Here is a 27536-nt window from a genome sequence, read left to right as displayed (position 1 = left end):
ATACAATGAAACTGTTCACATAAGGTAAGAAAACTAGTAATGTCTTTAATGTTTTATGTTCTTCACTGGGATAAGTTGGTTATAAAACATTTATGAAATTAACCATTTTGTAGAAACGTGTTTCCTGTGTTGTAATGTGAAGATAGCTTCATCCAAAACTAGTAATCACCCCCAAATGTACAGTACTTTCTAAAACAGAATTTAAAGAAAAAGATAGGTGGCAGAGGCTCCCTGACTTTATTTATTAGTTCATTGAGCCTTTGCATCTAAGTAATTTTTAAAATGGTGGCAACCCTAGGCCAAAAGAACTACCAAACAATTTAGCAGCCCTGTGAGAAAGGAAAATAACCTGTATTTCGCTCTTAAACACATTCACCAATGGGATAATATGTGAAACTTACTGTACAACTCAAACTTTTGAGTCAGATTGGATGCACAGTCACCTGTGTATCAAATTGCTCATATAACTACTTGTAGAAAAATTACTTCAAGTAACTCGAAAACAGTAATTTGCACATGTCTAGCAAGATACACTCTACAAAATAAACCACAAGTCAAACTCTGTAATCCTATTGTTAGCAATAATATTGGTAGTGTTTGAAACTAAAAAGTACTGAAGGATAAATAATTAAATTTCTGAAGAGAAAATACTTACAATGCAATATTATTCAACTATAAAAAGGAACAAAGTACTGATAATGGTATAAGATGGATGAAACCTGAAAATAGCTAAGTGAAATAGGCTACAGTACGATTCCATATAATTATATGAAATACCCAAAATGGCAAATCCATAGAGACAAAGTTGCCAGAGGCTGTGGAAAGGGAGGGGAAGTGGGAGGTGACTGCTTAGGTACAGGGTTTCCCTTTGGAGCAATGAAACATTCTGGAACTAGATATGGTAATGGTTGTACAATATTATAGCTATACTTAATGCTACTGAATACATTATTTTTAAAGGCTAAAATTACACTGTGTTGTGTATGTATTATCAAAGGGATTTATTAAACTTTGGTAGTGAAGAATCCATTAGAACAGACATAATTGCACTTAGACGAAGAGCAGCTTTATTAACAAATTATAAGCATAAAATTCACTTATTTGTAGCTCATAATACTAGCTACAACTTAGTCTTCTCGATCTCAAAAATAAACTTTTTCTACCATGTAAAACCTAGCCTTCCCTTAGACTTTTGAAAATTACTATATTTTGATCCCTGAGAGTTATAGAAAGGGAGCTGGACTCCGGCGCCGTCATTTGCCTGATAACAGGGTCTTAATCCACCTCTGTTCACAAAAACTGGCCCACGGCCACCTCCATGTCCTTCCTGTACAGCTTTTACAAGAGGATAAATATATTTATTTGTTGATTCAGACTCAAGTTCAATTACTTCTCTGGCATAATCCTGAAATTCCTTCTCCTTTTCAGCCACAAGAGCTTCATTAAGTCTGCAATACTCTAATTCTGCTTGTTTTTCTTGCTTCGTGTTCAATTTATTTTTGGCCTATTTGGAAAGAAAGAAAGTGCAGTTTCATATTGGTAAGATCAATTTTCTAAATATACATAGCATTTGAAGTTGTAGATAGAATTTTCTAAACTCGTTGATAGGTGACAAGCTCTGAATTAACAACTACAGTTGACCCTTGAACAACATGGGGGTTAGGGATGCCGACCCCTGGTACAGTAAAGAATTCATGTATAGGGCGCCTGGGTGGCTCAGATGGTTAAGCGTCTGCCTTCGGCTCAGGTCATGATCCCAGGGTCCTGGGATCGAGTCCCGCATCGGGCTCCCTGCTCCTTGGGAGCCTGCTTCTCCCTCTGCCTCTCTCTCTCTGTCTCTCATGAATAAATAAATAAAAATCTTTAAAAAAAAAAAAAAAAGAATTCATGTATAACTTTTGATTCCGCAAAACTTCTAATAGCTTCCTGTTGACCAGAAGCCTTACTGATACATAAAGTTGACACATTTTGGATGCATATATGTATTATATGCTGCGTTCTTAAAATAATGTCTTTTTCTTAATTTGGGGTGGGTGTATTTCTAGGCTATGTGGTTCATCTCCAGGTTTTTTCAAATGGTAGCAAGTCTCCAAAAAATTTTCCAATGTATGTATTGAAAAAAATCCATGTGTAAGTGGACCCCCACAGTTCAAACCTGTATTGTTCAAGGGGCACCTGTATATACTATAATTGCAGAAACTCATGCTTCTCACAGTAGTATGCTCAAAGCAGTGGCTCAGTGAAACTTAATAGCCTTGTGCAATAACATATCTTCAAGCAAACAATATAACAAAGTAGTTAAAAGCATGAACTTTAGGTAAAAAATGAGTTTAGAATCCTGTTTCTACCTGTATAAAAATGTGTACTTTGGCAGGTATAGAAGACCTACCGATCACTGCCTCCAACGCATCTACTATTTTTTTTTTTTTTAATATTTTATTTATTTGACAGAGACACAGCGAGAGAGGGAACACAAGCAGAGGTAGTGGGAGAGGAAGAAGCCTTCCCACAGAGCAGGACCCTGGGCTCATGACCTGAGCCGAAGGCAGATGCTTAACGACTGAGCCACCCAGGCACCCCCCCCCCCTTTTTTTTTAAATCTCTACACAATGTGGGGCTCAAACTCACGACCTTGAGATCAAGAGTTGCATGTTCTTCCAACTGAGCCAGCCAGGTGCCCTCCCCCCATCTACTATTCTGAAAGAACTCACTGAAATCCACTGTTCTAAGTCAGCCCAATATACCATATGAGCCAGCCAAATAAGATTAAATCAGCAGTGAATATCTGAACTAAATTAAACCAATTACATTTTCTTTTCCTAGGAACTTGAAGTTGTAACAAGTGACATTTATCAATGTAGGTTGGTTGATCTGGAACTGGTTGGAGTAAGTACTCTAAGCGATTTACCAAAAGCCAATTTATATCTCATAATTTTTTTTTCTTTTAACTTCTTTTAACTCTAATATTTGCAAAAACATTGTTCTTTTAACTGATTTTATGAGGTGATTTTAATGAAGTCTGATTGACAACTTCTTGTCTTAGCAGCATTTTAAGAAATGCTGAGTTTGAGTTTGTAAAAAATTGAGTGATTTTGTCTACTTATGAATATATTTAATATTTATGAAAATATTTTCCTAAATCAGTAACCAGCACTTAAGTATAAAAGAGCCCAAACCTGATAACTACTGTACATTGAAAATTATAAATAAGTAGAGCAACCATAACATATGAAATACCAAATTTTTTTGGCATTTAATTCAATTCAAATACAATTCAAAATTAAGGTTTATGTGCTAAAAAAAAAAAAGGCTTATGTGCTATTTATTGAATTGGTGATACAATAGCAGGAATTTGAAAAAGTAGAAAATGCCCTTCAAAAAGATTGAGAAAATCAGAAAAAGCTAAAACCACTCTCATAAAAGGTAAAATACTATAATTTGGGAACTTAAAGAGCAACTAGGATATGTTTGTTTGATCGCAATTTGTGGAAAGATATTAAGGAAGCAAGGAGAAACACGTGAAGTACAGAAAGGAAGTGACAAGGGAAGGAAAGGATTATCATAATGGATCATATGATTGATGCCTCAATTTTGATTGCATTAAGCATAAATAGATTTATAAAGAAACTTTTAAAATACTGTTTTAAATTCCTAAAAATTATAACAGATGGGGGGAAGTAACAAGCATCTTTAGGAGATGCTAATTATTTTGAATACTGGAAGATGAAGGGATCAAGTATTTATTCTGTCTTTTCTTTAAAAACTGTACCTCAGGGAAACCAAATTGTTGATCATGAAAAGTTCTTTGAAGACTTGAGCAAATGAATAAGAAGAAATGAGAGAATATCAATATCTTGCCACCTCATGAACTAAGAAATCTAGGCCATAGTCATCAAAGGCTGTTCATGTCACAGAAAGTGACAATGTTCACCGTGTGCCTTCTGATGGAAGTATACACCACCATGTAAGAGGAATTTTCACCAAAGATTTGAACCTGAATCTGACCTCAACTAGATTTTTACCTGAAATGCAGGAAACATAATAAACTATACAACAGGGGTTCAACCATAAAAATCCAGACTGTAGTAATTCTAAAAGACAAACCCTGTAAACCAGTAAAACCCCTCAACAAATAAATTGGAAAACAAACAATAAAAGACAAAAAGGGAGAACTTAAGAAGAGAGGGGTGGAGGAGGAGTGTTAGATAAGAGACTTGAAAGACATATCAACCAAATAGAATATATGGACCTTATTTGATCCTGATTAAAACAAACTAAGGGGTGCCTGGCTGGCTTAGTCCATAAAGCATGTGACTCCCGATCTCAGGGTCTTGAATTCAAGCCCCACATTGGGCATGGAGTCTACTTAAAATTTTTTTTTAAAAACCAACAAACAAAAAAATACGAGACAATTTAAAGGAAATTTAAAGACAATATTAATTGTTTAGATGTAATAATGGAATTGGGATTATGTAAATTTGTAGAGTCCCTGAGTTTTGAGAGATACATACTACATTGATAAAATGATATCTGGGATTTGCTTCAAAATAATATGGCAGATCCTACTTCTGGCAATGGCTACATGAGGAGGTTGGCCATTTCCCCTCTATAAAAATAAGTTTAAATTCTCATTTCAAAGCACTATTAAATGACCATGTATAAGCAACTACTTGAGAAATGTGTTTTCATGAAAAACTGCTACTAAATCAGGTAAGAACTACAAGCTTTTCTGGGGGATATTGCTATCCCTCCAGCTCCTTCAGCTCAGGTGGTGAAAACTTGGAGATTTGCTGGACAATGATGACAGATTCCATTTGGATTGAGTGGCAAAGCAGCTAGAAATTTAAGGGGGAGATTCTGGAAGTGAGATAGGCATAGAAGGGCTGAAATAATAAACTCTATGGACATCCTTGTCTCACTGATAAACTATACATTCACACAAGAGACCCCAGGGAGCTTAGCAAAAATTAAAAGCCTGGGGGAAATTGTGAATTTGCTGTCCTTAGGAATAACATCCTCAACCCACACATAGCTTGTGCGGCAGGGGTAAAAGCATTACTGTCTTAACATCACTGAACTGAACATCAACTCCACTCACATTATTGGTTAACTGTCAAACTGTCAACCTGCTGAAAACCAAAAATAAAGAGAAATTGTTGAAACCAGCAAGAGAAAAATGATGCATCACATTTAGGGGACCAACAATATGATTAACAGCAGATTGCTAATGATAAACAATGAAGGCCAAAGATGATGGAACAATATATTCAAAAGGCTGGGAAAGAATGATATCCAGTAATTCTATACCCAGTGAAATGAAGACAAAGACATTTCCACAAACACATAAATAATTTATTGCTAACCCACCTGCACTATAAAACATGCTAAAGGAAGTCTTTAGGCTGAACAGAAATGGCCGAGAAACATGAAAAGATGCTCAATATCACTAATCACTAGGGAAATGCAAATGAAAACCACAAGTGAAACCCAGTTCAAACCTATTACGGTGGCTATTGTAAACAACAACAAAACCATCAACAACAAACCCAAAACAGAACAAATGTTGAGTATTCAGAGAAACCGAAACCCTTGAATATTGCTGGTGGGAATGTTAAGTGGTACAGCTTTATAGAAAACAGTATGGTTGTTCAAGGGGCACCTGAGTGGCTCAGTCAGTTAAGTGTCTGACTCTTGATTTCAGCTCAGGTCATGATCTCAGGGTCGTGGGATTGAGCCCTAGGTAGAGCTCCATGTCCAGCGTGGAGTCTGCTTGGGATTCTCTCTCTCCCTCTGCCCCTCCCCCCACTTGTACTCTCTCTTTCTCTCTCAAAATAAATAAAATCTTAAAAAAAAAAAATAGTACAGTGGTTCTTAAAAAAGTTAAACCTAGAATTACCATATGATCTGGCAATTCTTTTTCTGTGTATAAAGACAAAAGAAAGCAAGACTCAACAGACACTTGTATACCAATATCCATAGAAGTATTATTCACAATAGCCAAAAGATGGAAACAACCCAAATGTCCACTGATGGATGGATGTATAAACAAAATGGGGTATATACATACAATGGAATATTATTCAGCCTTAATAAAAAAAGGAAATTCTGACACATGCTGCAACATGGATGAGTCTTGAAGACATGATAAGTAAAATAATACAGATACAAAAGGACAAATATGATTCCACTAATATGAGGTACCTGGCATATTCAAATTCATAGAAACAGAAAGAATAGTGGCCACCAGGGACTGGGGGAATGGGGGAATGAAAAGGTACAGAATTTCAGTGTAGGATGATGAAAAAGTTATGGAGATGGATAGCGGTGAGAGTAAATGCACTTAATGGCCCTGAACTGTTACACTGAAAAATGGTTAAAATGGCAAATTTTGTTATGTATATTCTACCACATTAAAAATCTTAAAACACAATAATAAGAAAACCCAGGGTACCTGGGTGGTTCAGTCGCCTTCAGTTCAGGTCATGATCCCAGGGTTCTGGGATGGAGCCCCATATCAAACTCCCTGCTCAGCGGGTAGTCTGCTTCTTTCTCTCCCTCTGCTGTTCCCCCTGCTTGTGCTCGCTCTCTCTCTCTCTCAAATAAATAAAATTTAAAAAAACCCAAACAACTCAATTGAATAATTGTCAAAAGATCTGAATACATACTTCATAAAAGAAGGCACACAAATGTCTATAAAGGACATGAAAAGATCTTCAAAATCTTTAGTCATTAGGGAAATGCAAAACGACACCATGAGATATCACTACACTAGAAATAGTTGAAATTAAAGGATAACAAAAGCAAGTGTTGATGAGGATGTGGAACAGTTTGTCCTCGCATATGTTGCTGGTAGGAATGGAAAATGGTATAGCCATTTTGGAAAACAGTTTTAAGTCATAAATGATTGGATGCCAGGTCCTCTATATGTGTTCTAAAATCTCTGGTACCCCTATCACCCCAACTCTGAAACCTATGAGATCCCAATCAACATAATCTCTGGCCTATAGTTATAAAGAGGGGGGGGAAAAGTAAAACGAAGAAGATAAGCATCATGGCCTGCTGTATGCAATTGCATTTTCTTTAATATTTACTAAAGCACAATAGACACTGAAGAAGGATAAATATTTGTGCAAAAGACATAAACCTAATATGGGAACTTCAATACATATAAAAAGATAAATTAACTTCACATTTTTTATATATTTTATTGTGTCATAACCATAATGATCATTTGATCTTATTTGACAGATGAAACCACCTGGGAAACAGAAAACTAGCATGAACTCTACATTACATATTTACTGTTAAAATAAGTATAAACATTTAAGAATAATTACCATTTGCTGAATATGGGCATCTCGAACTTCCTGTCGTTCTTTATCAGCTTTGCGTTTTTTCTCCTTTTCATGCTCCTGGAAAATCCGATCTGCTTTCAGGATAGCCAGCAATTGTTCTTTATCCTCTTGTTTCCTCTGTCTTTCTTCTTCCTCTTTATTTTTCATCTAGATGTTACAAAGCAAAGGGAAACAAATTTTTTTTTTTTTTTTTTTTTAATCAACCAGTGCTCTCTAATAAAGCACAGTTAGAAAGCTCCAAGCAGAAAGCCTGGAGCAATACAAGGGCAGAAGTTACAGGTACCTGGGCTGATTCCCACATGGATCAGTTTACTTTGGTTTTGTTCTATTTCCCAAATAACAGGAAACACACAATGAAAACTTGAGTGATACTGGTTTAAAAAATAAAATACAAGAACAGAATAGCAAGATCTTCTCAAGGTAGGGGAATATTTGTAGGTAAAAAATTAGCTGCTATAATGTTTATAAACTATCCAAATTAAATGTTATGACAGTCAATTATGTAGGAGATAAGGATTATCTGAAGGATTAAGAAATACAGAAATGGGTTATTTTTATTTGGTTAGTCTTAAAAACACTCAAATGTATATTAAGTGAATAACAATTTTTGCATTTCAGATGGTTCTGAAACAGAAGAGATTATTTTGTCTAACAATATCTTATTTGTAATTGATTATCATATGATCTTCTGTTAGAAATTAAACATGGTCTGATTTCAAGAATATAGGAAGATAACTCATACATTGTTTTTCAAATCTTTGCTAGTTTTTTGTCAGAGAGGGAGAGGGAGTGGAAACTACAGTGGAAAGGACTTAAAATTTTTTTTTAGTTTTTATTTGTCGTAATTGAATTGCTTACCACAACAGCTCTATATTCTGCAATCGCTTTTAATTCTGCTTTGTTTTTTTCATATTTTTCTTTTTCTCTTTTTTCCCATTCAGCCTCAGCTTCTGCAGTATCTCTGGCAATAATCAAATCTTCATTGTCAAGTTTCTCTTTTATTAGTTCACTCAGGAAGTTATTTATTCTTTCTCTCCTTTCTTCCATTAGCCTATAACAAAATAACCATCACTTGTTAAATCTTCATGAATAGATTTGTTATGGAGCCAATATAATTTCATTAGAAATCAGATATTTTAGGGGCACCTGGGTGGCTCAGTCAATCAGCTGCCTTCAGCTCAGGTCATGATCCCAGAGGTCCTGGGATCAAGTCCTGCATGGGGCTCCCTGCTCAGCTGACAGCCTGCTTCTCCCTCTCCCTCTGCCTGCTGCTCTGTCTACTTGTGTTCTCTCTCTATCTCTCTGTCAAATAAATAAAATCTTTAAAAAAAAATCAGATAATTTATAGTTTTTTACAAAACTGAATGGAGCCCCAATACTCCTTATATGTACTGATTATTTTAAGTGGAAACTATTTTTAATACTTTATTTTTAGAATAAAGCATATTTTAAAAATCCAAAGGGAGTAATACATATAATATCTTGTGTACGTGCATGTGTATGCGTGCGTGCATGTAGGAAATAAAGTATTAAAATTCTCACAATGAAAAGATTTTCAGAATACTTAATCAATTGACACCCTGCTTACTCTAACTTTGGAGGCTTAGGTTATAAAATAAATCAACAGCCTTTCTTTAAATGAAATCTCAAAAATATCTAGTAAAAGTTATTAAAATCCTGAATAAATCCATCCTCTTACTATATAGTCTGTTTATAATTTATTCATAGCACTTTATTGACTTCATCTATTTATATGAAGATAGACAACGGTCCTTTTACATTATGAGATTCCTGAGCTCAGAGAATGGGTAAGTCCTCTCTCTAGTTCAGAGCCAAGCATGGTGACTGGCACATCATTAACCATAACTAGGTACTTCTTAAAGGAATAGGGGCATTTTCATTTAGGATTGGACAAAAAATACTTTTAAATTTAGGTGTGACAGATTCACTAATTTATGGAATGAATTTGCAAAGCAGTGTGGGAGAAATGATAAGAAAGGACACAGTGCCTATCCCAAGGAAATTACAGTCTAAAGTGGAGAAAAGACATTTGTGCAAATAACAATACATGGCAAAGGGTGATACATGCCAATGAGAAAGCTAGAAAGTGATATAGGCAGATGAGAAAAAAGGAAGGCTTCATGGGAAAGGTGACATTGCATCTAGACTTTCAACAACAATATTCTAAACACTTTTATTGATTGCCTACTATGTTCCAGACATTATTCCAGGTCCTGGGGACATAACAGTAAACAAAAACATTAAAAATCTCTGTTCTTCTAGAACTTTCATTACAGCTGGGGTAGAGGGATAGTGAACAAAGTAAATAATTAAAATGGTGCTATATCATGCAATGAGGAAAAAGCAAGCAATTAAACAGATAAGCAATTGGGGGTGGGGCTGTAATTTTAATTAAGGTTGTCAGGGAAGGCCTCACTGAGAAGGCAACATCTGAGTAATGATCCTTTTGAAAGAGTTTAGGGAGGTCAGCATTCCCCAGAGAGGGTACAGGAGAAGTCCAGTGTGAGTGATGAGGAGGCAAAGAAGGAGAGAATAGTACAAGACAAAGTCCAAGAGATGAGGCTGGGGTCAGCTGGGAATTAGGATGGTGGAGAGCCTTATGGGCCTTAGTTAATACTCTACATGTGATATAAAGCCACTGGAATGCTCTGCATAAGGCAAAAGTAGAATGTAGACAGAAACACAGTGTACTGAAACTGTCCTCCTCTCTCTTACCTCATCCCAAACTTATCACTAAGGTAACCAATGACCTCCATATCTGACATTTCATTTTTAAAATCTCATTTAGGGGCGCCTGAGTGGCACAATCAGTTAAGTGTCCACCTCTTGGTTTCTGCTCACATTGTGATCTCAGGGTCATGAGATCAAGCTCCCTGCTGGGCTCCACACTCAGTGCAGTCTTCTTAAGATTCTCCCTCCCTGTGCCCGCCCCTTTCCCCCACTCTCTCTCTAAAATAAATACATAAATCTTTTTTAAAAATCTCATATAATCCCTCTATTGATCTAACACCAATGACTGCTCTCCTCTTATTGAAACTCTCCTTCATGTTGTTTCTCTGATTTTCTTCCAATCTCTGGAAACTATTCTTTGGTCTTCGCATGATCTTCTTCCTCCCAAGGGACTATGCCACCTTCATTTCTTACCTACTCACCATAGGTGAGCTCAGCTGTATCCACAGTTCCAACTACCACTTATATATCAGTGGCTCACAAAGCCATCTCTAGCTCATATCCCTCCCCTACAGCAGAGATTTCACTATTTCCAACCATCCACCAGATAGATGTCCTTGATATTCCAAGGGAAACCTAACTCTGAAATCATCATGTCACTAAATGCCCTAGTTATATATAATGACTTACTCTTCTTTTAAAAGATTTTATTTATTTATTTGTGAGAGAAAGCGCACAAGCAGAGGGAGAAGCAGGCTCCCTGCTCTGCAGGGATCGATGCAGGGCTCGATCCCAGGACCCTGGGATCATGACCTGAGCCGAAGGCAGACGCTTAACCGACTGAGCCACGCAGGCATACCAAAATATTTAATTTATTTATTTATGAGAGAGAGAGAGGCAGAGGGAGAAGCAGGCTCCCCAGGACCCCACAACCTGAGCCAAAGGCAGACACTTAACCGACTGAGCCAGCCAGGTGCCCTATAATGACTTATTCTTAAAAATTACTCTCATATCACAACTTCTAATTTATAATAATTTCAGATAGTACTTTATTAATTATATGAATTACTTTTAAAGCTTACCTGTGTGTTTCAGCTTCTTTTTCTTTCCCTATTTGTGTAAGACGCTTTTTTGCTTTGATAAATTTTCTAATCTTTTCATCTTCCTCCTCTTGCTGCTGCCGTTCTACAGCTTTGATGATATTTTTGTCATTCATATGTTCCTTGGGGGAAAAAAGACTGTATTATCACAAAGAAAAATATCTTTCAACATATGAATATCTAATGAGAACCTATCAAATGGTCCAAGTTATTTCTCTCTTGGGAATTTATCCCAAAGAAACAATCAGAGGTACGCATTAAGCTTTATGTACCATGTACTTTATCCCAAAGTTATTTATAAGAGTGAAAAATTGGAAACCTCTAAATCTTTAATAATGAAGAGACGGTTAAATAAATTATACTCTCAATGATATGGGAAGATACAAATAATATAATGGGTAAGTGGGGGGAAAGGAGAATATAAAATACTACATAGCAAATTTCATATATATATATAGTACATATATAGGTACAAGTTTATAATGTATATACTACTGGAAGAAATGTATCAAATGTTAATAGTTATCTCTGGGGTATGAGATTATATATGTGACTTTTCATCTTAATGCTTTTCTGTATTTCCTTTCAAATATCTCATTTCTTTAAAATATGTAATTAAAAATAATTCTAGGGGAGCCTTGGTGGCTCAGTTAGGCAGCCAACTTTTGGTTTCGGCTAGAGTCATGATCTCAGGGTTGTGAGATCAAGCCTCACATTGGGCTCCACACTCAGCAAGGAATCTGCCTGAGATGCTCTTCCTCTCCCTCTGCCCTCCCCCTTGTGCCCCTCCCTGTGCTTTCTCTCTGTCTCTCTCTCAAATAAATAAATAAGGGGCACCTGGGTGTCTCAGTCAGTTAACTGTCTGCCTTTGGCTCAGGTCAAGATCTCAGGGTCCTGGGATCAAGCCCATGTCGGGCTCCCTGCTCAGAAGGCAGTCTGCTTCTCCCTCTGCCCCTCCCCTCACTTGCTCTCTCTCTCTCTCTCATAAAATCTTTAAAAAAATAAATCTTTAAAAAATTCTATAATCAGAAAAAATACATTAAATATTTTCATCAATTTTCATTTAACATTTAAATAGTTAATATACTTCTACGGTACACAAATTAAAAATATTTAAATGATACACAGTATAAAGTGTCCTTCCTTCCCCATCCACTGTCTGTCTCCCTATATTCCTAATTCCTCCACTGTCTTGATCACTGTGAAACTAGTTTCTTGTCCAGACTGTCTTTTCCCATATACACAAGAAAAGGTACAGATATATAGTCTAACAAAACATTTTAATATAGGTCATTATTTTTCAAAATAAAAATCTGTTCATATCAGCATATATTCCATGACTCCAGCCTGAGTTAGCCATCATAAAAATAGGTGCCTTTGAACACAATAGCCTGGATATATAGATATTAGTGTATTTAGTTACTATAAGTAGAAACCAATTCAAGTGAAGATGCAACACTTAATCTTCCAATATATTTATAACTCAGGGCTACTATGCACCTAGCATTCTTAAGTACTCTCCTATCTTATGGCTATTACTTTTAAAAGCCCATAATCTGGTTAGGAGAAGCATTAGTGAACATGAAAAGCTAATAACAGTATCAAACTGTTAAAGGTGATTGTTTTGAATGATTTCTTAAAAGTTTTATTTTGCTGGTTTTTTTCGAAGTTTATTGTAATGTTCAAACAGATTTTTTTTAATAGGAAAGAATAGAGTTAATTAACACAAAGTTAATTCTCATTTTTAAAAGTTGAAAGCCTCAGCCCAAGGTCACATTGCTAGTTAGTGGCAGAGTTAGCATTCAAAGGTCTGTCCCATTCCAAAGTATCTTGGAGAGATAAACATATTGCATCCATGAAACAAGAATAAGATTTTATGGAAAAGGAACAATAGCATTACAGGTAAAACTCTTGGAAATTAAAACTTTGGTAGCTAATTGGTAGCTTAATTTGGTAGCTTATTTTATTTTTTTTAAGATTTATTTATTTATTTGAGAGAGAGAGAGCAAGCAAGCGGGGAGGAGCAGAGGGGGAGAGAGAATCTCAAGCAAACTCTGTGCTGAGCATGGAGCCCGACTCGGGGCTCAATTCCACAACCCTGAGATTATGACCTAAGCCGAAATCAAGAACTGGATGCTTAACTGACTGAGCCACCCAGGTACCCCTTGGTAGCTAAATTTAAAATTCAATAGAAAGTTTAAAAGACAAAGTTGAGAATAACTCTCAGAGTCAAACAAAACCCAAAAAGGGCAGGAACAATTAACTGCCTACCCAAGATTCTTTCTTCTTTTTTTGCATTAGTAGCAGGACCCACATTTTCTTTAGAGTGGCAACATGCTCATCTAAAAAGACTATTTCCAAGCTTTCTTTTCAGCTAAGTGTGTCTAATTGTGACCAATGAGATTTAGTGGAAATCGTTAAGTGAAACTTCTGGAAATGTTCCTTAAAAGGAGAACAGATAGTTGGGCATTCTTTTTTTGTCCTTCTTGCTGCCTAGAATGTGGATATGAGGGCAAGAGCTCCAGCAGCCATTCAGGGCCATGGGGCAACTTTGAGGACAGAAGCCATCTATGTTCCAAGAATAGCAAAGCAAAAAAAGAGAAGCCATTTCAGACTGTTGATTCTGGAGTTGCCATATTAGCCATGGAATGACTACTCTGCACTTCAAAGTTTTAATTTATTTAAGGTACTATTACCTTTGAGCCTTACCCTAACTAAAAAAATGAGAAAAGTTTGTTGTTGTTGTTTTTTTAATTACAGCATCAATTCAGAAAGTCCAATGTGTATCAGAGGGGTTCTAGAACAGAAGAGACAAAATGGAAGATTATACAAGAAATAAAATAAGAAGAATTTCCAGGATGAAAGGAATATATGTTTCCAGATTGAAAGCATCAACTGAATGCTCAGCAAAATAATAAAAAACAACTATATCAAAGTATGTCCCTGTGAAATAAAAATGACCCAGAAATCTTTCAGAAAGAGAGAGAAAAAGAAAATACAACAGATCACATAAATAGGCTGAAAAACCTAAATGGCATCATACTTCTCAACAGCAATACTGGAAGTCAGATGATCATGAAACCATGAATACAAAATTCTGAATTCTGAACGAGAATTCTATATCCAGTCAAACCATAAAGCAAATATGACTTTAAATGACAACCTTTTCAAGTAAGAATTTTAAAAATTGATCTGTATACCCTTTCTTAGGAAGTTACTTGAAGACGTATTTCAGTAAGATGAGGAAGTAAGCTAAGAAGAAGGAAGGCATGGGATTCAGGGGAAATGGGAGCTGCAGCCCAGGAAAGTGACCCAGGGAAGTCCCAGAATGACAGCTGGGCAGGAGGCCCAGAGAAGGATGGAGGACTTGCATGGGGGAGCTCTAAGAAAATCAAGAACATAGATAATTTAATATTACTTAGATGAATATTTGAAAACTAGTATCAATATACATTTGACAACTTAGAGAACATATGGGAAAAAACTAAGGTATATAGTCATCAAAGCAAACACACAATTATTTTAATCACAGAAAAACATTTATGCAAGCAAAGAAATATAATCATGGTATATTACTTGGCTCTTCAGAGAACAATATTTATATAATAATAATGATTTAGCTAAAATTATGGCATGATTATTTCAGGGGAAGGGGACAGCATTAGAAAAGAGCTAAATCCTCAACTACCAGGCCAGAGGGACAATGTCTAAAACTGATAAGTCAAGACACATATCTTTAGAACTTAATATATTTTTAAAATATGCAGATAATTTAGAATATAGTTTTATATCAGAACAAACAACTAAAAGAACCTGGAAGTGGCTGTCTCCCTGAAGCAGAAGGGGTAAAGCAAAGAACTGCTACTCTTCTTTTAAGCCTTTTGGTGGTGTTTGATGTTTAAATTTTGTGCATGTATTACTTAAGAATAAAAACTAATTTTAAAGAAAAGAATGTAAAAATTACAAAATAAAGTGAGTTGCAATAGGCACAAAATAACTATTACATTTATTGAGCACTTATTAACAGTGCAGCAGACAGGGAACACACATCACCCAATTCATTCCTCACAACTCTCATTTAAAGGATAAGAAGATGTGGGGCGCCTGGGTGGCTCAGTCGGTTAAGCATCTACCTTCGGTTCAGGTCATGATCCTGCAGTCTTGGGATCAAGCCCTGCATCGGGCTCCCTGCTCAGTGGGGAGTCTGCTTCTCCCTCTGCCCCTCACCCTGCTTGTGCTCTCTAATAAATAAATAAAATCTTAAAAAAAAAAGATATGAAAATGTATTTACTTGAAAAAAAAGTCTCATCCTTTTCTTTCTTGTTCATGCATGAGAACACATCCACATAAATCCATAGCAAATGCAGCTCCCCCAAAAGTACACTTAGAAACCCAACTAATGACAACTTGTTTTCTACTCCACAATTATTTCTAAAAAATATATTAAAAGTCATGCATTGGACTTTATACATATTTTTAAAGATTTTATTTATTTATTTGACAGAGAGAGAGAGAGATCACAAGTAGGCAGAGCAGCAGAGGGAGAAGGAGAAGCAGGCGCCCCGCTTAGCAGAGAGCCTGATGTGAGACGCAGTCCCAGGACCCTGGGATCATGACCTGAGCTGAAGGCAGACGCTTAACCAACTGAGCCACCCAGGTGCCCCTGGACTTATACATTTTTTGAATAAATGCTGTATATTTAACTTACAAAAAACAGTCTTCTGCTTTCATTTATCTCTTCTTTTTTCTTTTCTAGTTTTTTCCTCATTTCTATTTCATATAATGCATTTTGTCGCTTTATTTCCTTAGCATCCTTTTCTTCATGTTCTCTCCTTCTTTCTTCTTCCTCTTTATGTTCCTTGATTCTAAAGTAAAAACATAACTAAAATTGAGAGCAAAGCAGAAAAATGGGTTATATTTTGAAGAAATGAATTAGATTCTTACCTGGGATGATTTGAAGCTGTGGGGAAATTTGTGAATTTCTTTGGTGACAAGAACAGATATATAAAAAGCAGTAATTAAAGCCAAATCTAATTTTGGTTAGCCCAGAATTGCCAATATTTTCCTTTCTCCAAAATTTGTTTCATTCCTGATCAAAATTAAGTCCTATACCAGATTCAAATGTTCCTTTCCTTTAGAAAGAACTAGGTAACTGAATGACAGTATAGTGGGATGGTGACATTATTTTACAGAGAAGTCCTTAATCCTTAGTGTTTCTCAATTTCAGCACTACGGGTCTAGCCTCTTAGGAAATGGGCTAGCCACCTTGGCTGTCATTCTTCGTCTAGCCAACATTCAGTAGCTATTGATGCCTTCTGTGTGGTAAGCCATGCAGGGCTTACTTGTGAGTTCTTCAGAGATCCTTGAGCACCCTCCTTACTGCAGGGCTGTGATCTGGGAGATCTAGCTCCAGCTCTACCTCTTCAACCCACCTTCCCAGCTCCGTCACCATCACTACCATGAGCTTCCACCATCAGTACTTTAATGCAAACTCTGAGTGCCCTCACTGGCAATCAAGCCTCTGTGTACTAGCAAGGCAGCTCAGCCTGAGATGCCTACTTGCCCGTGCATCCTTGTCGGCCAGTCAAGTGTGCAGGCTGCTCCCCTGCCATTCTCTATCTGCTGTCTCTAATTTTTTTCCTTCCTGAACAGGTAGACACAGGGTAGATCAACAACACACTTACATTAAAAAAAGACTGAGGAATAAGCCTTTCTTTCATATGCACCCAATCCAAAAGAATTTTTTCTTGGAGTCTCATCGCTCAGCTGCAGAGGGGGAAATCCCCTTCCCTAGTGCCATGGAGGAGCACACAGGTGAGCCGGTAAGTGCATGTGGTATCAGGAAGCCAGTGCACGACAGGAGATCCCCAGCTGATACATCTGTACAGAGTAAGCAGCTTCAGAGCCGCAGTCACTTTCTTTGGGAGGAGCTAAGAAAAAAGTCACCGACGGCTACAGCTAAACCAGGTTTTGTTTTTTTTTAAAAGATTTTATTTATTTATTTATTTATTTGTAGGTCTCGTTTTATTTTTTAAAGATTTTATTTATTTGACAGAGACACAGCGAGAGAGGAAACACAAGCAGGGGGAGTGGGAGAGGGAGAAGCAGGCTTCCCGCTGAGCAGGGAGCCCGATGCGGGGCTCCATCCCAGGACCCCGGGATCATGACCTGAGCCGAAGGCAGATGCCTAATGACTGAGCCACCCAGGCACCGCTACAGCTAAACCAGGTTTATGATTGCCCTAAAAATACTAGATTTTCAAAAAAATTTTTACTCTGTATTTGTTAGAATTCTTAGAAGAAGATTCTTTGAACTGGTGAGAAACCCACCTGATGAAGAATGGAAGAACAAAATTCCAGCCAGTGGGAAAAACCTATGAGAAGGCCCTGAGGCAAGCAAAGGTTTGACAGGTGCTTAAGGCCTGGGAGATCGGTATGATAGAAGTAGAATAAGTGAAGGGAAGGAGTGGTAGGAAAGGAGGTTGACGAGATGAGGCCAGATCACACAAGGCTTTGCGGGAGATGGTCATTTCCATTTTCTTTTAAATGAACGGAATGCCACTGAAAAGTTTTAGGTGGGAGAATAAAATGATCAATTTTTATTTTAATAAAATCTCTCTGGATGATGAAAGGAAAAGGACTTAGGAAGAGAGAACAGGAGGCCAGTTAAGGGGTTGATGCAATAATCCATGGGACATGAAGGTGGCCTGGACTAAGATGACAGCAGTAATTTTAAGATTCATTTTGGAAAAAAAATCCAACATCAATTGCTGATAAGATTTGTTGTGGAAAATAAAGGAACATGAAGAATTGAGGTGTATTCCTAGGTTTCTGATTTGAACAACTGAGTGGATAAGGATGCCAGTAGAAAGTCCACTGTGAGGGTGGAGAATCAAAATTTTATTTCATATTACACATTTTAGACTTTTTATATCTATGAGACTTCCAAATGGAGATGTTTTAAAGGCAGTTGGATGTGTGAAGCTGGGACTCAAAGGAGTGGTCTGAACTAGAGTTAAAAATGTGGAAGTTATTAGATTTAAGATGGTTTTTTAATCGTTAGAATGGATGAAGATCACTTAAGCCCTCATCTCTCTCTCTGCTTTTTCGCTAGATGATCTTATCCAGGGGGAAGTGATGCAAACTATCCTACGATGATTTTTCCTTCTGAGAAGCTGATGAGATTAACAGTAACTAAGTGAGCTCTTCTTAAGCAAGGTCTATTGGCCCCTTTCCGGAGAAATGCTTCCCTATCAATAGAAGGAAATAGAATTATATGCAGTATAATAATCTACAGATACTGTTAAATTTCTTTTCAATAATTATGTTTAAGATTCTTAAGATTCTCAAAATCCCTCCATTTGGGGATTTTTGGTGTGACTAGACTAGAGGCCTTCATTTGCACCATCCTCATTATGCCCACTGGGCTGTGAGCCACAGGCAGATTCTTATACTGCTGAAAGCCCAACAATGGAATAGACTGCCCAGGTCTGCAGCCTAGAGATTGTTTTAAAAATGTGTGAAATCTCACTTTCAGGCACAGGGCCAGCAGCTGTACAGTGTGTTTTAGTTATCCATTGCTGAGTAATTACCCCTGAATTTAATGGATTAAAATAATAAACATTTATTATTTCACACCATTTCTGAGACTCAGGAATCTGAGAGTAGCTTAGCTGGGTGGTTCTCCAGAGGTTGCGGTCAAGATGTTAGGTGGAGTAGTAGACATCTGAAGGCTTGACTGAGGCTGGAGAACCCATTTTTACATATCTCTTGGTAGGAAGCCTCAGCTCCTTGCCACATGCACCTCTACATAGAGCTGCCTGAGTGTCCTTACGCCATGGCATCCTCAGGAATGAGTGATCAAGATAGCAAGAAGGAAGCCACAATGCCTTTTATATCCTAATCTCTCTCGGGATGTTACACATCATAACTTCTACTCATTCTCTTCGCTGGAAATGAGTTACTCTGTATAGCCAGCACTCAAGGGAGGGAGGAATTAGATTCCACCCTCTGAAGGGAGGAGTATCAAAGAATGTGTGGACATATTTTAAATCACCACCAGGTAATACCTGAATAGCACTTGGTAATACAATTACCAGGGCATGCAAAAGAGTGTTGCCTCTTGGTATCCTCTAATTTCCACTTCTTTGTGATTAAAAGAATTAAAATACGGTCTTTTCTCAAAGTGGAAAGTCATTCCAAATTTTGGCACATCTTAGATACATGGCACATCATGACTTGGCCCTTGCCTCTCCCCAATCTCTTTAACACTGCTCTCTTAGGCCTCTTACTATAGTCATCTTGACTACTTGTAGTTACCCAAATCCACCATACTCTAACTTACTTCTGGGCCTTCACCCCTGCTATTTCCTCTGCTTAAAATAATTCTACATCCCCACTATTTGCATGACTTATTCCTGCTCAGTTTTCATACTTTGGCTAGAACTGATCTTTTCTAAAAATTAGCCCCTTCTCTAGACAAGATCAGATGTCCATTTTATATGCTTCTATACATTCTGTATATGTATTTGCCAAAATATCTACTCTTATACCCTAATTATTTGTTCCATATTTATAACCTCCTCCCCAGATTGTGAACTTCTTACATAAAAAAAACAATTGTATTCATTTTCACATTTTCAGTTACTAGAATAGTGGCTGGCAAATGGAAATTGTCCAATAAATGTTTATAACAATGAATGGATGATTGGATAAATGAATTTGCTAATGAATGAATAAATAGCCTATCTTAAAAATTTTCCCCTCAATAGACCCTTATTTTAAATTTTTTTCTTTTTAGTTTTAAATAGGGCTCCACACCCAACATGGGTCTCAAACTCACAACCCTGAGATCAAGAGTTGTGTGCTCTACCAACTGAGCTAGCCAGGTGCCCCTGAATAGACTCTTACTATTCAAGAAAGTGGGGGGAAACTCTCCTCCTCTCTTTTCTACCACATGGTCCTCTGTATCTATTCAGGTTAATACCAGTGTTAGTATTCCAGTTCTATTGTTGACTTAAAGAGGCTTTTTGTGGGCTCATTACCATTCCTACAGTATATTAAGTGACACGCATTCTGAATTGTATAAAACTGACACATGAATCAACATCCAACAGAATACTACTTGGTGATAGTTCTGTAAATTCATATGCCTAAAAAAATTTATAATAATAGATTTACATTTTCCTTTGTTGTCTTCAATTACAGAATTGAATGTTTCCTAATAAATTTAAGATGGAGGACTTCTGGAAATTTGCAAATTGGCAACCCAAGCCCACATGTCAAATATCCTTCCCTTCCTGAGAATGGAAGAAATTTTATATCACTACTAGAAATGAAATAAAGCAAAGTCTTAACTTATACTTGAATTTTCAAGAAATTTCAGCAAATACGGGCACTTGAGAGTACAATCAGGTTAAGTAATACTTGGCCATCATTCACAAAGACAGAGCCCACCATGAAAAGGAAAGGAATTTAAGCTGACCTCAGAGCCCGATCAACATCTCCTAGACTACACTGAAGATAAGCCAAAGAAACAACTCAAACAAACCTTAGACCTGCTGGAACCTCTAAGCAGCACATGGAAAGACCACAAGGAAAGGGGATCCTGTGGCCTGATCACAATCTACATGCAAAGGTTATAGGTAGGTGGATGGCTTGTGAAGGTGTTAGCACTTGCCAGGCAATTTCCTGGAGATCAATCTGCTACCTATAACTATCTCAGAGCCACAACAGCCAACAGAAGAGAGATTTCTCAAACGTGGTACACTGGTCAAATATTTGCCTCCCTCTGCCAATGGCTCTGTCCCTAACTTGCATAAATCCTTGGGTCTCTACACTGACAAAGAAAAAATTACAATAAATCCAGAGGTTTCCCTTCTCTTTTTACTAAGGATTACAAGAAATGAAGACTACACAATATGGCAACACATGTGTCCTGAGAATTGATATCTATGTCACTCAGACATTTGTGACTATGAGAAGTAAATATATATATACAAAACTCAAAACCATAATAACAAAAAGACAGATTTAAGCACATAAAAATTAGTATCTTCTACATACTAAAACCATTCAGGGATGACTGGCTGGCTCAGTTGGTAGAGCATGTGACTTTCAATCTCAGGGTTGTATGTTCGAGCCCCATGTTGGGTACAGAGATTACTTAAAAATAAAATCTTTTTTTTTTTTTTTAAGATTTTATTTATTTATTTGACAGAGACATAGCGAGAGAGGGAACACAAGTAGGGGGAGTGGGAGAGGGAGAAGCAGGCTTCCCGCCGAGCAGGGAGCCCGATGCAGGGCTCAATCCCAGGACCCTGGGATCACAACCCAAGCCGAAGGCAGACTGAGCCACCCAGGCGCCCCTTAAGAATAAAATCTTTAAAAAGAAAATACTAACACCATTTAGAAAAGATGACAAAAATCTGCAATATGTCTAATAAAGGCTATAATATCCAACATATATAAAAACTGCTTATTAATCAGTTTTTAATCAATCACAAACATACATATCAATACAAAACAACCTACACAGGAAACAATGGAGTAACCAATTTATGATAAAAACCAAAACAGATGAATATTTAAACATGAAAAAATAACCTGCCTCACTAGAAATTAGGAGAAATGTAAATTAAAAGATACTATTTTTTGGTCCTTTAAATTCTAAAAACAGTACTTCCCAGAACTGATTATAACATAAAGAAAAGGGTATCAGATATAATTGATGATTACACACTTAAAACCTTCTCAGAGGGCAATTTTGCAGTATCTCTTCACATGTAAAATCCAAGCTCAGTTCAAGAAATCTACCCTACATAACTACATCTTTGCACAAAAGTTACAAAATATATATGGTCAGGGATGTTCACTACAGCATTGTTAGAAATGGAGGAGGGAAAAATCCAAACTTCCCTCAATAATAACATAGTTAAATAAATAATGGTATATCCTTAGTGTACAATATGATTATTGTAAAAGATGTGACAGATCCATATAATCTGGCAAAAAAGATATTCAAGGTATATTGTTGAGTGAACAAATGAATGTATTTTTACAGAAAAATACACTGTAAAACATTCATTGTTAAAGATATATACACAGTTAAATATGCCCTGTCTACAGATATTAGTAATAGTAATAAAACATTCTGAAGGGGTAGTCACAAAACTATTAATAATGGCTATTTGTGAAGAGAAAAATGGGACTTAAAGAGACATTGAAAAGGGTGGATATGAAGATGGGCTTTTCAATTTTATTCCAAATTTTGCTGTATTGAATTTTAACAAGTATATATTCATTTATTAGTTGCAAAATTAAAAAAAATAACTTTGAAAAGTAGACAAATATATGCCCAAATGTTAACAGTACCTACTTTGGAACACAGAGTTTCTTGTGATTTTAATTTTCATTTTGTTTTATTGTATTTTGTAATTCTATAATGATTATATATTAATGATATGTTTAAGTACAAAAATAATTTTTTTCTTTAAAAGTATAATATTGTTTAAAATGTTTTGATACATTTACACAATCTATGCACATTTAAACTACAATGTAAAGAAACTGGTAAGTCTCGGGCACCTGGGTGGCTCAGTTGGTTAAGCGACTGCCTTTGGCTCAGGTCATGATCCTGGAGTCCCTGGATCGAGTCCCGCACTGGGCTCCCTGCTCGGCGGGGAGTCTGATTTGCCCTCTGACCCTATTCCCTTTCATGTGTTCTCTCTCATTCTCTCTCTCTCAAAATAAATAAATAAAATCTTAAAAAAAAAAAAGAAAAGAAACTGGTAAGTCTCACATTGGAAAAACAAGGTGGCCTGTAGATGAGGAAGAGACTTTTTACTGAATCCCCTTTGTGCCTTTTCCTATTTGCATGTATCAGCTATTTAGAAAAGTAAGTAAAATTATACACAAATATAATCCCCTCTCCTGATATATATAGTAGCTACTTTTTTTTTAAAGATTTTATTTATTTATTTATTTGAGAGAGAGAATGAGAGAGAGAGAGCAGGAGAGGGGGGAGGGTCAGAGGGAGAAGCAGACTCCCTGCCGAGCAGGGAGCCTGATGCGGAACTCGATCCTGGGACTCCAGGATCATGACCTGAGCCGAAGGCAGTCGCTTAACCAACTGAGCTACCCAGGCGCCCCTATAGTAGCTACTTCTTAACAAAAGTTCAGGTTTGATTTCTATTTACTGATATAGCAAAAGCTCATGATACACTGGTAAGTGAAAAAATATACAATGACACTATTGATCCAATTTCATTTTATAAAATATGAGTATATATGCTTAGAAAAAAAGTCTGTATCAGTGGCTCAATGATTGCCAGGGCCTGAGGGTGAAGAATATAACTTAGTGCAAAGGGGCATGAGGGAAATTTTGGGATGATGGAAGGATTCTATATCTTGATTTAGGGGTAGTTATATAGCTATATGCTTTTTAAAAGGTGAATTTTATTAGTAAATGTAAATTATAGCTCAATGACTCTGACCCCATCCACCACCACCAAAAAATGTCCATATGGCTATATACCAATATGTCAAAACAATAACAGATTATTGTGGTAGATTAGATTATTGCTCAAAAAGATTCACTCTCTCACTTCCCACTTCCATGGGAGTCCGTTTCTCTGTTCCACGGTTGTTAGACTTGGTCATATGATTTGTTTTAGACTTATGGTAGATCAAGTGCACTTCCTTGACTTTTGCCTTTGAGTTTAGCCATATTCTTGTAAGCTTGGGCTCATTCTCTTGCATCTCTGTCAATACCATGAGAAAAGTTTCCCCACGTGGCTGCTGTCCCTTCATCCTGGATCTTAAAAATGAATACACATGGAGCAGATCAGAGCCCTCCCCACAGCAACCAGCAAACCCAACCAGTTCTGTAGTGTGAAGAAAAGCTGTACAGCCAGGCCCAACCAACCCACGGAGGCATGAGAAATAAATGTTTATTGTTGAATGACACTAGATTGTGTGGTTGTTTGTTATGCAGCATTATTGTGACAATAGTAATTAATATATTATCTCTGGGTAAGAGAGTAATAGAGACTTTTAACCATTCTTCGTATTTTTTCTACTTACTAGGTATTTCAGCATGTATTACTTTTATAATCTGAAAAAAAAGCTTTTGTGAGAAAAATAAGATACAATAAAAGGTAATTTATATATACATACTGTTTTAAATGATCATTGGCAAGAGCCATTCTATCTCTGCGTCGTTTTTCTGCTCTTTCTTGTTCTTCTTTAAAAGCTTTTTCAATGCTGAGTTTCAATTGTTCTTCCCATTTTTTATCTGATTTTATTTTTTTCTTTTGGAATTCAATCTGTGCATCACGTTCTTTCATAACTCTACTAAGAAGAAGTCCTGACTACAAAAAAAAAAAAAATTGTGGCATTTTAAGAAAATAAAGTCTATTATGTATAGATACGTTAAATATACAGAAAAATACAAGAAAACCCAAGTAGTACATGAAAGTGTTTCACTCTTTCTGTCTGGTAAAATTGATATTGCTTTGCAAATTCAATAGCCTTTTTTCTTTCTCCTTGTTTGTGTATTTCTTCCTCTATATCAAGAATTTGTCTTTCTGCCTCTATTTCTTCATCACGCTTCTTTTTGGCTTCGAGTTTCTGTTCTTTCATCCCCTAAAAAAAAGAAAAAAATCAGTCTTCTGTTTTTGCTTTTCAACTTAATTTCACAAAATTTAACATTACATATGAAATAATTTGAGCTTTCATTATGAGTTTTTATTGTAGTTGTATATATCAATAAATAAAATATGTTACACTTATAAGCTAATAATTTAATTGAATTTTTGGGTAGGTAACATGTTTACATGGTTCAAAACTCCAAAATATTGTAAAGGTATACAGGGAAGCTCTCCCTCTAATCCTAACTTCCATCAGCAATCTCAAAGATAACCACTATTATCAGTTTCTTATATTTGCTTCCAAAGTTCCTTTCCATATTTATATAAATATATATATTACTATTTTTATTCCTTTAAAAAAATCAACAGTAGCATGTTTATATGCTCTTCTACACCTATGAGGAATCTATCCAATGTATCATGTCAGATGAAGTCTCTCTTCTCCTCTACAGGTCATACTTTCTATGTCTTAAGAAAACCTTACTTTACCCTAAAATCCTGAAGATATCCTATATTTTAAATTTTTACTATTTTAGTTTTCACATCTGGGTCTTTCATCCAGCTGAAATTCATTTTTGTATATTCTATACCATAAGGATATAATTTCATCTTTCCATATGCCAATTACCTCAGTATTAGTTATAGAATACCCAATCCTTTCCCTTCTGACTTGACGGACATTTGTCATGTCAAGTTCCCATATATAACATGTGAGTGTTTCTAGGCTCTCTCTTCTGATTATTTTGTCAATCTCTGTGCCTATAAAACAGTTTTTACGACTACATTTCTACCACATTTACTATATTTCTTCTTATATTTTAACATCCATGGAGATATAAAGTATTATGTACAGTGTGCTACTTCTGTGTGTATATATAGTATATTCCACTCCCCCATCCCTTTATGGACAAGGTACTTCCCTAAAATCAAGTTTTTTAGAGTATAATTTACATACCCCTTTTAGTGTAGTTTTACAAATGCACAGTCGTCACTCATAGAACAGTTCCATCTCCCCCCAAAATACCCTCTTGCCCTGTTACACCAACCACTCCCCCCATCTGCAGGCCCTGGCAACCACTGATCTGTTTTCTTTCCTGTAGTTTTGCATTTTTCAGAATGTAATATATGTAATATATGATATATGTAATATATATGTAATATTTGTAATATATGGTATGTCATATTTTTCCCTCTTCTAGAAAAAAGAATAAATTATGAACACTGTTCCTAAAGCAAGGTACTACAAGTTTCTGTGTCCCTTCCCACAGCTGGGAGAAAATATTTTTGAATCAAATATCTAATAAAGGATCTGTATTCAGAATATATTTTTAAAATTCCCTAAACCCAATAATAAGAAATAAGAAAACAAACCCCATTTATTTTTTAAAGATTTAATGATTTAGTTTAGAGAGAGAGAGAGAGAGGATCTCAAGCAGACTCTCCGCTGAGCATGGAGCCCAACTCGGGGCTTGATCCCAGGACCCTGAGATAATGACCTGAGGCGAAACCAAGAGTCAAACGCTCAACTAACTGAGCCACCTAGGTGCATACCAAAACAAACCCCATTTAAACATGGGCAAAAGATTTGAATAAACACTTCACCAAAGAAGACAGACAATAGAAAATAAGGGGCGCCTGGGTGGCTCAGTCGGTTGGGCATCTGCCTTTGGCTCAGGTCATAATCCCCATGTCCTGGGATCAAGCCCCGCATTGGGCTCTGTGCTTGGCAGGGAGCCTGCTTCTCCCTCTCCCTCTGCCTGCCTCCTGCCTGTCTGCCTACTTGTGATCTCTCTCTCTATCAAGTAAATAAATAAAATCTTAAAAAAAAAAAGAAGTCCATAAAAAGATGTTCAGCATCATTGTAATTAGAGAAATTCAAATTAAAACTATAATTCAAATTAAAACTACTTCATACCTATTAAAATGTCTATAATTAAAAAGACTGACCATAGCAAGTTTGGTAAGAATGTGGAGAAAATAGAACACTTATACACTTCTTATCGGAAAGTAAAATTACAACTACTTTTAAAAACAGTTCGGAAGTTTCTTACAAAGTTAAATATGCAACCATAATATTATCCAGCCATTCTACCCAGATATTTACCCAGGAGAAGTGAAAGCATATGTCTACAAATAGACTTATACATGAATATTCATATGTAGCTTTATTTATAATAGTCGAAAACTGGAAACAGCTCATGTATCAACATTTGGTTGATGCTAAGATCATCAACAATTGAACAGATAAAGTGTGGTACGTCCATACAATGGAATACTACTCAGCAATAAAAATGAATGAACAATTGATATACACATCAACATGAAAGAATTTCAAAATAATTGTGTTGAATGAAATTTATAATAGAAAGCAGATGAGGGCAGGAGCACCTGGGTGGCTTAATCAGTTAAGTGATGGACTCTAGATTTCAGCTCAAGTCATGATCTCAGGGTTGTGAGATGGAGCCCCACATTCAGCTCCGTGTTCAGCGGGGAGTCTGCTTGAGATTCTCCCTCTGCCCCACCCCCTGCTTGTGTGTGCACAGGTGCACACTCTCTCTCTCTCTCAAATAAATACATAAATCTTAAAGAAAAAAAAAAAAAAAAGAAAGAAAGGAGATCAAGACTGCCTGGCTGGCTCAGTTGATGGAGCATGTAACTTTTGATCTCGGGGTTGTGAGTACAAGGCCCACATTGGGTGTAGAGATTACTTAAAAATAAAATCTTGGGGCGCCTGGGTGGCTC

At 36.5% G+C, this 27536-nt stretch overlaps 1 protein-coding gene across 1 annotated transcript in view; it reads right to left on the bottom strand.

Annotated features, from left to right (window-relative positions):
* Positions 1 to 1083: 1083 nt before the first annotated feature.
* The window catches only part of CCDC173 (coiled-coil domain containing 173), a 33949-nt gene continuing 7496 nt past the window's right edge, over positions 1084 to 27536 (bottom strand). Inside the window, exons 4-10 of the mRNA XM_035008359.1 lie at positions 24616 to 24789; positions 24322 to 24515; positions 15855 to 16011; positions 11129 to 11268; positions 8214 to 8406; positions 7338 to 7502; positions 1084 to 1504 (exon numbers count right to left, since the gene is read on the bottom strand). Coding sequence (XP_034864250.1) covers positions 1160 to 1504; positions 7338 to 7502; positions 8214 to 8406; positions 11129 to 11268; positions 15855 to 16011; positions 24322 to 24515; positions 24616 to 24789 — 1368 coding nt within the window. The 3' untranslated portion in view covers positions 1084 to 1159. The remainder of the gene's footprint in view (positions 1505 to 7337; positions 7503 to 8213; positions 8407 to 11128; positions 11269 to 15854; positions 16012 to 24321; positions 24516 to 24615; positions 24790 to 27536) is intronic.

The sequence above is a fragment of the Mirounga leonina genome, unplaced genomic scaffold, assembly GCF_011800145.1.
Source record: "Mirounga leonina isolate KUSES-001 unplaced genomic scaffold, KU_Mleo_1.0 Mir_151, whole genome shotgun sequence".
Taxonomy (NCBI): Eukaryota; Metazoa; Chordata; class Mammalia; order Carnivora; family Phocidae; genus Mirounga; species Mirounga leonina.
This window is presented reverse-complemented; position numbering and strand designations above follow the sequence as displayed.